This window comes from Cetorhinus maximus, chromosome 4 (assembly GCF_964194155.1).
Source record: "Cetorhinus maximus chromosome 4, sCetMax3.hap1.1, whole genome shotgun sequence".
Lineage (NCBI taxonomy): Eukaryota > Metazoa > Chordata > Chondrichthyes > Lamniformes > Cetorhinidae > Cetorhinus > Cetorhinus maximus.
The window spans coordinates 179299166-179317293 of record NC_135882.1 but is presented as its reverse complement, the minus strand read 5'-3'; the positions used below and the strand labels follow the sequence as shown (position 1 = coordinate 179317293).

The following is an 18128-nucleotide window of genomic DNA, read 5'->3' as shown; positions in this document are numbered from 1 at the left end:
GGGGATCATAAGAACATAAGAACCAGGAGTAGGCAATTCAGCCCCTCGAGCCTGCCCCACCATTCAATACAATCATGGCTGATATCATTTCGGCCTCAACTCCAATTTCCCGCCCGCTCCCCATAACCTTTCAACCCGTCTGTCTATCTCCTCCTTAAATTTATTCAATGTCCCGGCATCCACTGCACTCTGAGGTAATGAATTCCACAGATTCACGACCCTTTGAGAAAAGTAATTCCTCCTCATCTCTGATTTAAATCTACCACCCCTTAGCCTAAAACTATGGCCTCTCGTTCTAGAATGCCCCACAAGGGGAAACATCCGCTCCACGTTTACTTTGTCTATCCCCTTTAGCATCTTATATACCTCAATTAGATCTTCTCTCATCCTTCTAAACTCTAGCGAGTATAGGCTTAAACTGCTCACTCTCTCCTTATAAGACAAGCCCCGCATCTCTGGAATCAATCTAGTGAACCTCCTCTGAACCGCCTCCAATGCAACTACATCCTTCCACAAGTAAGGGGACTAAAACTGTGCACAGTACTCCAGGTTCGTTCTCACCAATGCCTTGTACAGCTGCAACAACACTTCCCTATTTTGACTGTGGAGACGAAGTCCCGCCTTAACATTGAGGATACCCTCCATTGTGTTGTGTGGCACTACCACCATGCTAAATGGGTTAGATTTCAAACAGATCTAGCGATTCAAGACTAGGCATCCATGAGGTGTTGTGGGCCATCAGCAGTGGCAGAATTGTACTCTAACACAATCTGTAACCTCATGGCCCGGCATATCCCCCACTCTACCATTACCATCAAGCCTGGTTCAATGAAGAGTGCAGGAGGGCATGCCAGGAGCAGCACCAGGCATACCTAAAGATGAGGTGTCAACCTGGTGAAGCTATAACACAGGACTATTTGCATGCCAAACAACATAAGTAGCAAGTGATAGACAGAGCTAAGCTATCCCACAACCAAAGGATCAGATCTAAGCTCTGCAGTCCTGCCACATCCAGTCGTGAATGGTGGTGGACAGTTAAACAACTCACTAGAGGAGGAGGCTTCACAAATATCTCCATCCTCAATGATGGAAGAGCCCAGCACATCAGTGCAAAAGATAAGGCTGAAGCATTTGCTACTATCTTCAGCCAGAAGTGCCAAGCGGATGATCCATCTCGGCCTCCTCCAGAGGTCCCCAGCATCACAGATGCTAGTCATCAGCCAATTTGATTCAATCCATGTGATGTCAAGAAACAGCTGAAGGCACTGGATACTGCAAAGGCTATGGGCCCTGACAACATTCCGGCAATAGTACTGAAGGCTTGTGCTCCAGTACTTGCCGCGCCCCTAGCCAAGATGTTCCAGTACAGCTACAACACTGGCATCTACCCAGCTATGTGGAAAATTGCCCAGGTATGTCCTGTACACACAAAGCAGGACAAATCCAACCCAGCCAATTATGGCCCCATCAGTCTACTCTCCGTCATTAGTGAAGTAATGGAAAGGGTCACCAACAGTGCTATCAAGTGACACTTACTCAGCAATAACCTGCTCACTGACGCCCAGTTTGGGTTCCACCAGAGCCACTCAGCTCCTGACCTCATCACAGCCTTGGTTCAAACATGGACAAAAGGACTCCCAAGATGAGGTGAGAGTGACTGCCCCTGACATCAAGGCTGCATTTGGCCGAGTGTGGCATCAAAGAGCCCTAACAAAACTGGAGTCAATGGGAATCAGGGAGAAAATTCTAGCACAAAGGAAGATGGTTGTCGTTGTTGGTGGTCAGTCATCTCAGCTCCAGAACATCACTGCAGGAGTTCCTCAGGGTAGTGTCCTAGGCCCAACCATCTTCAGCTGTTTCATCAATGACCTTCCTTCCAACATAAGGTCAGAAGTGGAGATGTTCACTGATGATTTCACAATGTTCAGCACCATTCACGACTTCTCAGATACTGAAGCAGTTCATGTCCAAATGCAGCAAGACCTGGACAATATCCAGGCTTGGGCTGACAAGTGGCAAGTAACATTCTTGCCACACAAGTGCCAGGCAATGACCATCTCCAACAAGCGAAAATCTAACCATCGTCCCTTGATGTTCAATAGCATTATCATCACTGAATCCCCCACTATCAACATCCTGGCGGGGGGGGCGGTTACCATTGACCAGAAACTGAACTGGACTTAGTCATAAATACTGTGGCTACAAGAGCGGGTCAGCGGCTAGGAATCATGTGAGGAGTAACTCACCTCCTGACTCCCCAAAGCCTGTCCACCATCTACAAGGCACAAATCAGGAGTGTGATGGAATACTCCCCAGTTGCCTGGATGAGTGCAGCTCCCACAACACTGGAGAGGCTTGACACCATCCAGGACAGAGCAGCCCGCTTGATTGGCACCACATCCACCAACATTCACTCCCTCCACCACTGATGCACAGTAGCAGCAGTGTGTACCATCTACAAGATGCACTGCAGGAACTCACCAAGGCTCCTTTGACAGCACCTTCCAAACCCACGACCACTACCATCTAGAAGGATAAGGGCAGCAGATAGATGGGAACACCACCACCTGGGAGTAGATAGTCAGAAGCTTTTTCCCAGGGTGGAAGAGTCAATTACTAGGGGACATAGATTTAAGGTGAGAGGAGAAAACTATAGAGGAGACATGCGGGGCAAGTTTTTTACACAGAGGGTAATGAGTGTCTGGAATTCGCTGCCAGAGGAGTGGTGGAAGCAGGTACGATAGTGGTGTTTAAGAGGCAGCTTGACAAATACACGAACAGGATGGGAATAGAGGGATACGGACCCCGGAAGTGCAAAATGTTTTAGTTGACGGGCAATATGATCAGCGCAGGCTTGGAGGGCCGAAGGGCCTGTTCCTGTGCTGTACTTTTCTTTGTTGTTCCCCACCATCCTGACTTGGAAATATATCTCCGTTCCTTCACCGTCACTGTGTCAAAACCCTGGAACTCCCTTTCTCACAGCACTGTGGGTGTACCTACTGCACTGGTTCCAGAAAGTGGCTCACCACCACCTTCTCAAGGGCAACTAGGGATGGGCAATAAATGCTGGCCCACCTAGCGAAACCCACATCCTGTGAATGAACAGAAAGAAGTAAATTGTGAAGAGGATGTAAGCAGGCTACAAAGGGACATAGATGGGTTAAGTGAGCAGGCAAGGATCTGGCAAATGGAGTATAATGTGGGCAAATGTGAAATCGTTCATTTTGGCAGGGAGAATAAAAAGGAAGCTTATTATCTAAATGGTGAGAAATTGCAGAGCTCTTGAGATTCAGAGCGATCTGGGTGTCCTCGTGCATGAATCACACAAGGTTAGTGTGCAGGTACAGCAGGTAATTAGGAAAGATAACTATTTTCATTTATTGTGAGGGGAATTGATTACAATAGTAGGGAGGTTATGCCTCAGTTATACAGGGCACTGGTGAGACCACATCTGGAGTACTGTGTACAGTATTGGTCTCCTTATTTAAGGAAAGGTGTAAATGCGTTGGAAGCAGTTCAGAGAAGATTTACCAGACTAATACCAGGAATGGGCGGGTTGACTTATGAGGAAAGGCTGGACAGGTTAGCCTTGTATCCACTGGAATTTAGAGTAAGAGGGAACTTGATTGAAACCTTTAAGATTTTGGGAGGTCTTGACAAAGTGGATGTGGAGAGGATGTTTCCTCTTGTGGGAGAATCTAGAACTAGGGGTCACTGTTTAAAAATAAGGGGTTGCTCATTTAAGACAGAGATGAGGAGAATTTTTTTTTCTCAGATGGTTTACTCTTTGGAACTCTCTTCCTCAAAAGTTGGTGGAAGCAGATTCTTTGAATATTTTTGAGGCAGAGCTAGATAGATTCTTGATTAACAAGGGGTAAAAGGTTATCAGGGATATGTGGAGTTGAGGTTACATTCAGATCAGCCATGATCTTATTGAATGGCGGAGCAGGGTCGAGGGGCCGTGGCCTATTCCTGCTCCTAATTCGTATGTTCGTAAGTAAAAGGAGAGTTTACCAACACTTTTTTCTACATTTCTGAATGCACCATTGCACTTTCTCCATTGGCAAAAGTACTGTCATGCATGTCAACAACTGCACAATAGTGGTCAATGTAATGGCTAACTTATCTTTACAGGACAGAGCCCTATGATGATTCACTGCATCAAATACATCTAGACTACAATACAGAATCTAATTAATAATGACATTTGAAGCTGTCAAAACAGTTGACAGTTACCTGTTAGAATGTTCCTAATTCCTCAGTAAGATTTCCCCAGTGTTCATGAACTCTCCAAGGAGGTGTATTTTATTTTTATTGCTTCCAAAACCCACACCAGCACATCAAAATAGTGTATGGTGGAAATACAATTTGCCTGCGGTCCTCACAATGGGGACCTGACCTCAGAAGAGGTGCATGTGCATTCTGTACCCAAGGCCATCCTGACCTGCCAAAAAGCCACATGAAAATGGCATGGGGTCAGGAAAGCAAAGAAATAGTTCTTCCAGCAAAAGAAAACTAAGTTCAGTGTTTCATGACCCAATTCACACCTTCATTGGGAGATGAAAATCTGGTCCCAGGTATCATTCTAGTAAGTCTACACTGCACTTCCTCCAAAGTCAAGGAATGGAGCCCAGAACTAGTCACAATACTCCTGGTTTGGTCGAACCAAGGTTTTGTATTAATGAAGCATAATTTCTACCCCCTTGTATTCTCGTCCTCTACTCAATATTCCATTTGCCTTTTTGATTATTTTCTGTACCTGTTCGTGACATTTTAATGATCTATGTACCTGGACACCCCAAGTCTCCTTGGACCTGCACAGTTTCTATCCTTTTCTATCCTTTTTAGGGCCAAAGTGGATGACTTCACATTTGTTTACACCGAAATCCATTTGTCACAGTTTTGCCCATTCACTTAATCCATCAAATCTCTTTGTAATTTTACGTTTCCACCTACACTACCTACGATACCACCTATCTTTGTCGTTGCCAAATCTGGATATGTGGCTCTACCCCATCATCTGGGTCATCAATAATTATGGTGCATAGGTCCTTGTGAGGTCCCGCTAGACACATGCTGCCAATTGGCATGCCTGCCCATTCTCTCTGTCACCTGCTGTTTAACCAATTTTCTAACCAGGTCAATGATTTGCCTTCAATTCCATGAGGTTCAACTTTGCTAACATGAGGGACTTTATCAAACCCCTTCTTGAAGTCCATATAAATAACATCCAAAGACATTTCCCTTTCCACTACTTTAGGCATCTCTTCAAAAAGAACTCAACCACATTTTCAGGCATGTCTTATCCTTCACAAATCCATGCTGGCTCTCTGGTCAGCTAAACATTTCCTTAAATAGCAGAGTGACATAGACAACCTTTCAATCTAAAGAAACGGTTCCCGAATCAGGACAACTTTAGAAGATTTATCAATCTGGCATTTGTAATGTCCTCACTTACTTCCTTTAAAATCCTGTGATAAAAACCATCTGGCTCCTGGGGATTTGTCACTCTTTAGAGCCATTTTTTGCTTCATTAATGTTAATTTGTTTACGTTAGTCCCTGATTCAATGTTAGTTTCCTTGGGATGTCCGGCATTTTGATCCCTTCCTCTACTGTAAATGCTGAAGCAAATAACTATTTAACATGTCTACCATTTCCTTATTTTCACTGGCAATATCACTGTTGTCATTTTCCAACTTTGCTCCTGCATTGTTATCACCCAAGGATCCATCCTTGGCCCCTCCTATTTCTCATCTACATTCTGCCCCTTGGTGACATCATCCAAAATCACAGCGTTCGTTTTCACATGTACACTGACAGCACCCAGCTTTACCTCACCACCACCACCTCTCTCAACTCCTTCATTGTCTCTACATTATCAAACTGCTTGGCTAAGATCCAGTAATGGTGGAGCAGAAATTTCCCCCAATTAAGTATTGGGAATATTAAAGCTATCATCTTTGTTCCCCATCATTAATTCTGTTCCTGAGACTCCATCCCTCTCTCTGGTAACTGTCTGAGATTACATCAGGCTGTTTGTAACCTTTGCCATATACTTGATCCCGAGATGTGAGTGAGTGAGTGATCCTTATCCTGCTGAACAACCAGTGATGCTGTGCAGTTACACAAATGAGGGATTTATCTTATGAAGAAAGTTTGGGCAGATTGGGCCTATACCCAATGAGAAGTAATCTTATTGAAACACATAAGATCCGGGAGGATTTGATGGGATAGATACTGGGAGGATGTTTCCACGTGGGAGATATTAGAACCAGGGGACACACTACCATTTAAGACAGAGATGAGAAGAATTTTTTTTCTTTCAAAGGGTTGTTGGGCTGTGAAATTCTCTTCCCCAAAAAGCAGTGGAGGCTGGGTCACTGAATTAATTCAAGTTAGAGTTAGATTTTTGATAGACAAGGGAGTCAAGGGATATGGGGGGCAGATGACAAAGTGGAATTGAGACACAACCAGATCAGCCATGATCTTATTGAATGGTGGAGCAGGCTCCAAGAGCTGAATGGCCTACTCTGCTCCTAAGTTCCCTGCCCTGAATAAACAGTGATTGCGTAGAGTTACATAGTGAGTGACCCTTACCCTGAATGCACAGTAACTCTGTGCAGTACACAGTGAGTTTCTCTTACCCTGAACTAAATGGTGACCCCACAATAGCAGTCCACAGCATCCAGCTATCATGCACAGCGCAGAAGGAATGGAACTAAACTGACATATCAATAATAATGAGCTATATTATTAGAGATTCATTTTACTTCCTAATTGTTTTTTTTTAGGTGAGCATTTGGTGGTTGGATCTGCAAATATTCTCTTTTCACTGTTTTCTCTGGGATGAGCACAGTAACTCTGCAAAGCTGCAGCTTTAGAGTCAGTGTAACACTACAAAACACATAGAGAAGGGAATACCAGATCTCTAAAGAGATGGAGCAAATACAAAATCATCAACTCCATTCAGTGCCTGAGTAATTAGCAACAGAAAAAACTCCAATCCAGCACCTTGTGTCGTTGTTATTTAATAAGTTTTTAAAAGCCTACGACCATTGAAGAGCTGGAGAGGACACGAATCGCTAGAACCTGCAGCTTGTAATGCCTGTTAACCCTGTGATCCCATCTGAAACACTATGCCAGCAACAAGTGCTTTCAAATTAGAGGTAAATTAAGAAAGGCAGTGCAGTGTTGCATGGATGAAGAGATGCAATTTAAATCCAATACCAAACCCAGCCCTGGTAAAAGGGCAAATATGATTTTCCATTAATTAGCAGACAGCATAAGGAAAAAAAATTAAAATACGCTTGTAGTTTTGGAAGCGAGTGTAGGTCTGATTGGTGCTGACCGTTCAGTCACTCTGTTGAGGTATGAGCAGCTTAGTGTGGGAGCTGGGAATTATGCTTTGGTTCTGATACTGCTGCATTCCCCCTTCAACATTGAATAACCCCATCTAAATCATTGGGAGCCCAGGCAACGAAGTGTGCCAAACTGCTCCTGACCTAGGCATTGACTGCGTTCACTGTTACGACCAAGATAGCAGGAGTTTTTTTTAATTCATCCACACGATGTGGGCTTTGCTGGCTGGACCAGCATTTATTGCCCATCCTTAGTTGCCCTTGAGAAGGTGGTGGTGAGCTGCCTTCTTGAACTGCTGCAGTCCATGTGGTGCAGGTACACCCAGAGTGCTGTTAGGGAGGGAGTTCCAGGATTTTGACTCAGCGACAGTGAAGGAACGGCGATATATTTCCAAGTCAGGATGTTGAGTGACTTGGAGGGGAACTTCCAGGTGGTGGTGTTCCCATCTATCTGCTGCCCTTGTCCTTCTAGATGGCTGTGGTCAGGGGTTTAAGATGCTGTCGAGTGAGCCTTGGTGAATTCCTGCAGTGCGTCTTGTAGATGACACACACTCCTGCTACTGTGTGTCGATGGTGGAGGGAGTGAATGTTTCTGGATGTGGTGCCAATCAACTGGGCTGCTTTGTCCGGGACAGTGTCAAGCTTCTTGAGTGTTGTGGAAGTTGGGAGTATTCCATCACACTCCTGACTTCTGCCTTCTGGATGGTGGACAGGCTTTGGGGAGTCAGGAGGTGAGTTACTCGTCACAGAATTTCAAGCCTCTGACCTGCTCTTCTAGCAACAGTATTTATATGGCTCGTCCAGTTCAGTTTTTGGTCAATGGTAACCCCCAGGATGTTGACAGTGGGGGATTCAGTGATGGTAATGCTATTGAACATCAAGGGGCGATGGTTGGATTCTCTCTTGTTGGAGATGGTCATTGCCTGGCACTTGTGTGGCATGAATGTTATTTGCCACTTGTCAGCCCAAGCCTGAGTGTTGTCCAGGTCTTGCTGCATTTGGACATGGACTGCTTCAGTATCTGAGGAGTAACGAATGGTACTGAACATTGTGCAATCATCAGCGAACATCCCCACTTCTGACCTTATGATGGAAAGAAGGTCACTGATGAAGCAGCTGAAGATGGTTGGGCCTAGGACACTACCCTGAGGAACTGCAGTGATGTCCTGGAGCTGAGATGACTGACCTCCAACAACCACAACCATCTTCCTTTGTGCTAGGTATGGCTCCAGCCAGTGGAGAGTTTTCCCCCTGATTCCCATTGACTCCAGTTTTGCTAGGGCTCCTTGATGCCACGCTCGGTCAAATGCTACCTTGATGTGAAGGGCAGTCACTCTCACCTCACCTCGGGAGTTCAGCTCTTCTGTCCAGGTTTCAACCAAGGCTGTGATGAGGTTAGGAGCTGAGTAGCCCTGGCAGAACCCAAACTGGGCATCAGTGAGCAGGTTATTGCTAAGCAAGTGCCGCTTGATAGCACTGTTGATGACCCTTTCCATTGCTTCACTGATGATCGAGAGTAGACTGATGGGGTGGTAATTGTCCGGGTTGGGTTTGTCCTGCTTATTGTGTACAGGACATACCTGGGCAATTTTCCACATAGCCAGGTAGATGCCAGTGTTGTAACTGTACTGGAACAGCTTGGCTAGGGGTGTGGCAAGTTCTGGAGCACAAGTCTTCAGTACTATTGCCAGAATATTGTCAGGGCCCATATCCTTTGCAGTATCCAGTGCCTTCAGCCGTTTCTTGGAATCACGTGGAGTGAATTGAATTGGCTGAAGATTGGCATCTGTGATGCTGGGGACCTCTGGAGGAAGCTGAGATGGATCATCCACTCAGCAGTTCTGGCTGGAGTTTGTTATAAATGTTTCAGCCTTATCTTTTGCACCCCCCCACCCCCCTCCCCCCATCCCCACCCTGTTTCTTCCCCCCCCCCGCTTTTTTTTTCAATAATTTATATAGATTCTGCTTTCCCCACCTATTTCCATTATTTTTAAATCTAAACTAAAACCTTGTAGTCTTTCCACCCCACCCCCACTAGAGCTGTACTTTGAATATCCTGTCTTCCATTCTTAATTAGCACTTTTCTCAGACAAATATCACCACCTTCAACACCTCTTTGACCCTTTTGTCTGTGACATCTTTTGATTATCTGCTCATCTCCACAATCACCACACGCTCAATGTCTCTCTCTCTCTCCACCCCACCCCCTCCCCCCCCACCCACCCACCTTAAACCAATTTATATTTCTCCCTTCTTCTAAGTATGCTTCAGTTCTGCCGAAGGGCCATGAAGGCTCAAAACGTTAACTGATTTCTTCTCCGCCGATGCTGCCAGACCTGCTGAGTTTTTCCAGGTAATTCTGTTTTTGTTATCTTTTGCACTGATGTGCTGGGCTCCTTCATCATTGAGGACGAGGATATTTGTGAAGCCTCCTCCTCCAGTGAGTTGTTTAATTGTCCACCACCATTCATGACTGGATGTGGCAGGATTGCAGAGCTTCGATCTGATCCTTTGGTTGAGGAATCACTTAGCTCTGTCTATCACTTGCTGCTTATGCTGTTTGGCACACAAGTTGACCCCTCATTTTTAGGTGTGCCTGATGCTGCTCCTGACATGCCCTCCTGCACTCTTCATTGAACCAGGGTTAATCCCCTGGCTTGATGGTAATGGTAGAGTGGGGGATATGCCAGGCCATGAGGTTACAGATTGTATTCCAGAACAATTCTGCTGCTGCTGATGGCCCACAGCGCCTCATAGATGCCCAGTCGCTAGCTCTGTTCGAAATTTATCCCTTTAGCACGGTGGTAGTGCTACACAACACGATGGAGGGTATCCTCAAGGTGAAGGCGAGGTTTCGTCTCCAGAACGACTGTGGTGGTCACTCCTACCTATACTGTCATGGACAGATGCATCTGCGGCAGGCAGGTTGGTGAGGATGAGGTCAAGTACGTTTTTCCCTCTTGTTGGTTCCCTCACCACCTGCCGCAGACCCAGTCTAGCAGCTATGTCCTTTAGGACTCGGCCAGCTCGGTCAGTAGTGGTGCCACCGAGCCACTCTTGCTGATGGACATTGAAGTCCCCCACCCAGAGTACATCCTTGCCACTCTCAGTGCTTCCTCCAAGTGATGTTCAACATGGAGGAGCACTGATTCATCAGCTGAGGGAGGGCGGTTCATGGTTATCAGCAGGCGGTTCCCTTGCCCATGTTTGACCTGGTGCCATGAGACTTCATGGGGTCCGGAGTCGATGTTGAGGACTCCCAGGGCAACTCCCTCCCGACTGTATACCACTGTGCCGCCACCTCTGCTGGGTCTGTCCTGCTGGTGGGACAGGATATACCCAGGGATAGTGATGGTGGTGTCTGGGACATTTTCTGTAAGGTATGATTCTGTGAGGATGACTGTGTCAGGCTGTTGCTTGACTAGTCTGTGAGACGCTCTCCCAATTTTGGCACTGGCCCTCAGACGTTAGTAAGGAGGACTTTGCAGGGTCGACAGGGCTGATTTTGCCGTTATTGTTTCCAATGCCGAGGTCGATGCCGGGTGGTCCGTCCGGTTTCATTCCTTTTTTGTGACTTTGTAGCGGTTTGATACAACTGAGTATCTGGCTCGGCCATTTCAGAGTCAACCACATTGCTGTGGGTCTGGAGTCACATGTAGGCCAGACCAGGTAAGGATGGCAGATTTCCTTCCCTAAAGGACATTTGTGAACCAGATGGGTTTTTACAACAATCGACAATGCTTTCATTGTCATCATTAGACTTTTAATTCCAGATTTGTACTGAATTCAAATTCCACCAGCTGCTGTGGCCAGATGCATTACCCCGGGTCTCTGGATCACTAGTCCAGTGACAATACCACTGGGCCATCGCCTCCTCCTGTCTGTCTCTAGTTCCACGGGTCACAACATATCACCAGAAATTGAGACTGAGAGGTCAAGGAAGGGAAGGGAAGTGTCAGTGATGGACCATGTGAAAATGACGGAGGGGTGGAAATTGGAAGCAAAATTAATAAATTTTTCCAGATCCATCATGAAGCGGCACTGAAGCAATCATCGATGTACCGGAGAAAAAGTTGTGGGAGGGGGCCTGAGTAGGACTGGAACAAGGAATGTTCCACATACCCCATAAAGAGACAGGCATAGGAACAAAAGAAATAGGAGCAGGAGCAAGTCGTTCAGTCCCTTGAGCGTGCTCCGTTATTCAATAAAATCATGTCCAACTGGGCCTGTTTAACTCTCATCTGAAAGAAGGCACTTCTGACAGTGCAGTACTCCCTCAGTCCTCGCACCCTCCAACAGTGAGCAGCTCATGCAGCACTGCATCGTATCAACTGGATTTTTGCTCAAGTCTCTGGAGTCAGCCCCAAACCAACAACTTTCTGATTCAGAGTGCAATCCACTGAGTTAAGTTTGAATGTGATATAGTTCATTCTGAAACTAGGGTCTTAAATCTGAAGAAAGGTAATTATGAAGGTATGAGGGGCAAGTTGGCTATGGTGGATTGGGAAAATACACTAAAAGATTTGAGGGTAGATGGCAATGGCTAGTGTTACAAAAAATACTACATGGTCTAAAACAGATATACATTCCTTTAAGGCACAAACACCCAAATGGAAAGGTAAATCAACAAAAGAAGTTAAAGATTGTATTAGATCAAAGCATGTGGCTTATAAGGTTGCCAGAAAAAGTGGTAAGCCTGAGGATTGGAAGCAATTTAGAATCCAGCAAAGGAGGACCAAGAAACTGAGAAAGAAATGGAAAAGAGAATAACGAATGCAAACTATTGAGGAACATAAAAGCTGACTGTAAAAGCTTCTTTAGGTATGTGAAAAGGAAAAGATTAGCGAGGGCAAATGTGGGTCTACTACAGGTGGGGCAGAAGAATTTATAATGGAGAACAGGGAAATGATGGAGAAATAAAATAGTTACTTTGAGTCTGTCTTCACAGAAGAAGGTACAGAAAATCTCCCAGAAATACTCGGCGACCAAGTAAAGAGGTCGTACTTGAAAAGTTAACTGGATTGAAAGCTGCTAAATCCCCAGATGAGCTTCATCCCAGAGTGTTGGAGGAGGTGGCTAGAGAGAGATAGTGGATGCATTGGTGCTTATCTTTCAAAATGTTATTGATGCTGGAAAGGTTCCTGCAGACTGGAAAGTAGCAAATGTAACCCCACTGTTTAAGAAGGGAGGGAGAGGGAGAATGGAGAAGTACAGAGCTGTTAGTCTGATAGTAAAACATGGGCAGGATCAACATGGATTTATGAAAGGGAAAGTTTGACAAACTTTTTGGAGTTAAAACTTGTTGTAGTTTTTTGAGGCTATTACTTGTAACATTGATAAAGGAGAACCAGTGGATGTGGTATCTTTGGATTTTCAGAAAGCTTTTGGTAAAGTCCCACACAGGAGGTTAGTAAATAAAATTAGAGCGCAAGGGATTAGGGTAATATACTAGGATGGATTGAGAATTGGTTAACAGGCAGAGGGTAGGAATAAACAGATCATTCTCAGGATGGCAAGCTGTTACAAGTGGGGTACCACAAGGATCAGTTCCACAACTGTTCACAATCTATATAGTTGATTTGGACGTGGGGATCAATTGTAACACTTCCAAATTTGCTGATGGCACAGAACTCGGTGAGAATAAGTTGTGAGGAGGATACAAGGAGACTTCAAGAGGACTAATACAAGCTAAATGAATGGGCTAGAACATAACAGATGGAATATAATGTGAATAAATGTGAAGTTATTCACTTTGGTAGAAAAACAAAAAAGCAGAATATTTCTTAAATGGTGAGACATTAGAAAGTGTGGGTGTCCAAAAGGACCTGGGTGTCCATGTTCATGAGTCACTAAAATTTAACATGCAGGTACAGCAAACAATTAGGAAAGCAAATGGTATGTTGGCCTTCATCACAAGGGAATCTGAGTACAGAAGTAAAAAATGTCTCTCTGTAATTGTATAGAGCCTTGGTGAGGCTTCACTTGGAGTACTGTGCACAGTTTTGGTCTCCTTACCTAAGGAAGGATATGCTTGCCATAGAGTGAGTGCAACAGAGGTTCATCAGACTAATCCCTAGAGTGGTGGGATTGTTGTATGAGGAGAAATTGGGGAGACTGGGCTTGTATTCCCTAGCGTTTTGAAGAATGAGAGGTAATCTCATTGAAAGGTACAAAATTCTTACAGAGTGAGACAGGCTGGATGTAGATAAGATGTTTCCCCTGGCTGGCAAGTCTAAAACAAGGGTCATAATCTCAGGTTAGGGGCAGGCTATTTAAGATCGGGATGAGGAGGAATTTCTTCACACAGAGGGTGGTGAATCTTTGGAATTCTCCACCCCAGAGAGCTGTGGAAACTCAATCATTGAGCATGTTCAGAACAGAAACAGATAGCTTTCTTGAGGCACATGATATCAAGGGATAAGGAGATAGTGCAGGAAAGTGATGTTGAGGTAGATGATCCAATTGAATGGCGGAGCAGGTTTGAAGGGCATACCCCTGTTCCTGTCGTCTTGAATCACTGCAGTCCATGTAGTGTAGGTGCACCCACAGTATTTATAGGGGGGGTTTCCAGGATTTTGACCCAGCGACAGTGAAGGAACGACGATATATTTCCAAGTCAGGATAGTTGAATGACTTGGAGGGGAACTTCCAGGTGGTGGTGTTCCTGTCTATCTGATGTCCTTGTCCTTTTGGTCGGTAGAGGGCACAGGTTTGAAAGGTGTTGTTGAAGGAACCTTGGTGAGTTCCTGCAGTGCATCTTGTCGATGGTACACACTGCTGCCACTGTGCATTAGTTGTGGAGGGAGTGGATGTTGGAGGTGGTGGATTGGGTGCCAATCAAGCGGGCTGCTTTGTCCTGGATGGTGTCAAGCATCTTGAGTGGTGTTGGAGCTGCACTCAACCAGCCATGTGGAGAGTATTCCATCACACTCCTGACTTGTACCTTGTAGATGGTGGACAGGCTTTGGTGAGTCAGGAGGTGAGTTACTCATCGCAGGATTCCTATTCTTTGAGGAGATATCAAGCAAGATAGGGGAACCAGTAGATGTAATATATTTGGATTTCCAAAAGCCGTTCGACAAGGTACCACACAAGGCCACTAAACAAGATAAGAGCCCATGGTTTTGGGTGTAGTATATTAGCATGGATGGGGATTGGCTAATTAATAGAAGACAGAGTTGGGATACGGGGGGCATTTTCAGGATGGCAACTTGTAACCAGTGGAGTGCCACAGGGATCAGTGCTGGGGCCACAATTATTTACAATATATATTAATGGATGAAGAAAATGAATGTACTATCGCCAGGTTTGCAGATGACACAGAAATAGGTGGGAAGGCAAGTGGTGAGGGTGACACAAAGGGTCTACAGAGGGATATAGACAGGTTAAGTGAGTGGGCAAAAACTTGGCAGATGGAATATAATGTGGGAAAATGTGAGGTTATGCACTTTGGCAGGAAGAATAGAGGAGCTGAATATTATTTAAATGGAGAAAGACTGCAGAAAGCTGCAACACAGAGGGATTTGGGAGTCCTCGTGCATGAATCCCAAAAAGCTAACATACAAGTTCAACAGGTAACAGGGAAGGCAAATAGAATATTGGCCTTTATTTCAAAGGGAATGGAGTATAAAAATAGGGAAGTCTTGCTAAAACTACACAAGGCACTAGTCAGACCACACCTAGAATACTGTGAGAAATTTTGGTCCCCTTATCTAAGGAAAGATATACCGGCATTGGAGGCAGTCCAGAGAAGGTTCACTAGGTTGATCCCGGGTATGGAGGAATTTTCTTATGAGGAGAGGTTGAGTAGCTTGGGCCTGTACTCATTGGAGTTTAGAAGAATGAGAGGCGACCTTATTGAAACTTATAAGATTCTTAGGGGGCTTGACAGGGTAGATGCTGAGAGGTTGTTTCGCCTTGTGGGAGAGTCTAGGACCAGAGGGCTTAATCTCAGTGAGGGATTGCTCATTTAAAACAGAGATGAGGAGGAATTTCTTCTCACAATGGGTTGTTGATCTGTGGAATTCTTTACCACAGAGGGCTGTAGAGGCTGGGTCGTTAAGTATATTCAAGGCTGAGATAGACAGATTTTTAATCAGTAAGAGAATCAAGGGTTATGGGGAAAAGGTAGGAAAGTGGAGTTGAGGATTATCAGATCAGCCATGATCTCACTGAATGCTGGAGCAGACTTGATGGTCCGAATGGATTACTTCTGCTCCTACGTCTTATGGACTTTTGGTCTTAGTCTCTGACCTGCTCTTGTAGCCACAGTATTTATATGGCTGGTGCAGTTCAATTTCTGGTCAACCCCCCAGGATATTGACAATGGTGAACTCAGTGATGGTAATATTGTTGACTATAAAAGTGAGATGGTTACATTCTCTCTTGTTGGAGCTGGCCATTGCCTGACACTTGTGTGGCGCGAATGTTACTTGCTGCTGCTCAGCCCAAGTTTGGATGTTGTCGAAGGCTTGCTGTATGCAGGCATTGGGTGCTTCAGTATCTGGTTGCGAATAGTATTGAACACTGTGCAACCAATGGTGAACATCACCACTTCTGACCTTAAGATAGATGAAAGTCATTGCTGAAGCAGCTGAAGATGATTGGACCTAGTGCACTATCCTGAGGAACTCCTGTAGTGACATCCCAGGACTGAGATGATGGACCCCCAACAGCCACAACCATCTTTCTTTATGCTCGGTATGAGTCCAACCAGTGGAGTTTTCCCTGACTTCCAATGACTTCAGTTTTGCTAGGGCTCCTTGATTAGGCCTTGATGTCAAGGGCAGTCACTCTCACCTCATCTCTGGAATTCAGCTCTCTTATCCATGTTTGGACCAAGGCTGTAATGAGGTCAGGAGGCGAGTGGCCCTGGTGGAACACACCCTTTTGCTTATTAGGGTCAAGTGGAGCATAAATACTGTCATGGACTGGTTTGGATGAATGGCCTGTTCTTGTGCCATATATCCTATTTAAATATAGATTTGCACTTTTGTGTATACACAGTCATTTTTAATGATTGTTATGTCAGTTCAGTTAAAGCAGCTGCTGGACATTGTGCTGCTGCTTCAGTGAATCCATAAGGGATATGGGAGAACAATTCAAGCCAAGTGTTTCCTATAGCAAAGGCTTCAAACACTCAGAGTGGCAAATACGAAACAAGGAGCAACAGGGGATGCGAAGGAAACATTTCCATGCAAAGAGTAGTTGAGGCCTGGAATAAATCATCAGGGAGCGACAATGCTGTAGTTATTTTGAATCGGGAAAGGCTATGTAGGAAGGGTTGAGGGGTATGGGGGCATGGTGGGTGGGTCGGCGTGAGGGATGCGGAGGCGAGGTCATGGGTCGGAGTGAGGGATGCGGAGGCGAGGTCATGGGTCGGAGTGAGGGATGCAGAGGCGAGGTCTTGGGTCGGAGTGAGGGATGTAGAGGCGAGGTCATGGGTCAGCGTGAGGGATGCAGAGGCGAGGTCATGGGTTGGAGTGAGGGATGCAGAGGCGAGGTCTTGGGTCGGAGTGAGGGATGCAGAGGCGAGGTCTTGGGTCGGAGTGAGGGATGCAGAGGTGAGGTCATGGGTCGGAGTGAGGGATGCAGAGGCGAGGTCATGGGTCGGAGTGAGGGATGTGGTGGCGAGGTCATGGGTCGGAGTGAGGGATGTGGAGGCGAGTTCATGGGCCGGAGTGAGGGATGCAGAGGCGAGGTCATGGGTCGGAGTGAGGGATGCGGATGCGAGGTCATGGGTCAGAGTGAGGGATGTGGAGGCGAGGTCATGGGTCGGAGTGAGGGATGTGGAGGCGAGGTCATGGGTCAGAGTGAGGGATGTGGAGGCGAGGTCATGGGTCGGAGTGAGGGATATGGGGAATAGGTGAGTAGGTGGATCGAGCATTACTGGGAGACGGTGGGATTGGTTTCTGAAGGTCTTATTGGGACAGTTCCTAATCACTTGTGCTCTTTTCTCTGTGCCAGATGGTGTCACTGCTGTACTGGTACAGATTCAGTTTGAGCTGTAACAGACATGAGTGCAATACACAAAGTGAGATCTGTTCAATCCATGCAGACAAACGACAGGTTTCAGAGTCTCAAACACACGGCTCCTGTGAAGGATAACCCTACGCATCACCTGAGCAGAGTTTATGCAGTTCAAGCACTGACTTCTACTAAACAGGCAGTTTGAGGCCATTCAGCAATACTGGTACTTACAAGACAGCATTGCCAGTGAAAAATGGCACAGACAGTATTGAGGGAGTGCCAGAACCTCCTGCAACTGGGACAGAAAGGTCATGATTGGAAAAGGCTGGCAGTTATTTATAAATTCTGTTGTGAGGCTGCAAGTACATTAGATCATTACAGAAAGGTGTATCTGGAATGAGAGAGAACTGCAAATTGCGGAGGTACTGCAAGCGCAAACAAAACAGCCACCATCCGTAAATGTCAGTGTACAGCCTCCTCATTTTGCAGATCATTAAACCCAATATTCCTAACCTGTATTAGTGCAATCAGACCTCAGCCATTATGGAGATACAGGCCTGAGGGAAAGTGCCAGAAACAGGAGAGGAAGAGAATGAGAAGAGGTGCAGCTTGCTGGGTAAGTTTAGTGTTCATGGGTTGGAGTGAATGAATGTTCAGTTTCTTGGGCCCGGCTAAGCAAGTGCCATCACTGCCGAGATTAATCAGAAGCTCTCTTCAAGTCAGACATGTGCAAACACACCCAATACGCTGCTATCACTTTGTCACTAGTTTATAAATGCCTTCAGCATGATGTGTGTCTA

At 45.7% G+C, this 18128-nt stretch overlaps 1 protein-coding gene across 5 annotated transcripts in view; it reads right to left on the bottom strand.

The window, feature by feature from the left end:
• LOC144680067 (arf-GAP with GTPase, ANK repeat and PH domain-containing protein 3-like) overlaps positions 1-18128 on the bottom strand; it is a 708867-nt gene that overhangs the window by 61368 nt on the left and 629371 nt on the right. Inside the window, exon 15 of one of the 5 annotated variants that reach the window (XM_078541211.1) lies at positions 9956-9980. The exons of the other annotated variants lie outside the window; for them this stretch is intronic. Coding sequence (XP_078397337.1) covers positions 9956-9980 — 25 coding nt within the window. The remainder of the gene's footprint in view (positions 1-9955; positions 9981-18128) is intronic. 5 annotated transcript variants of the gene reach the window in all.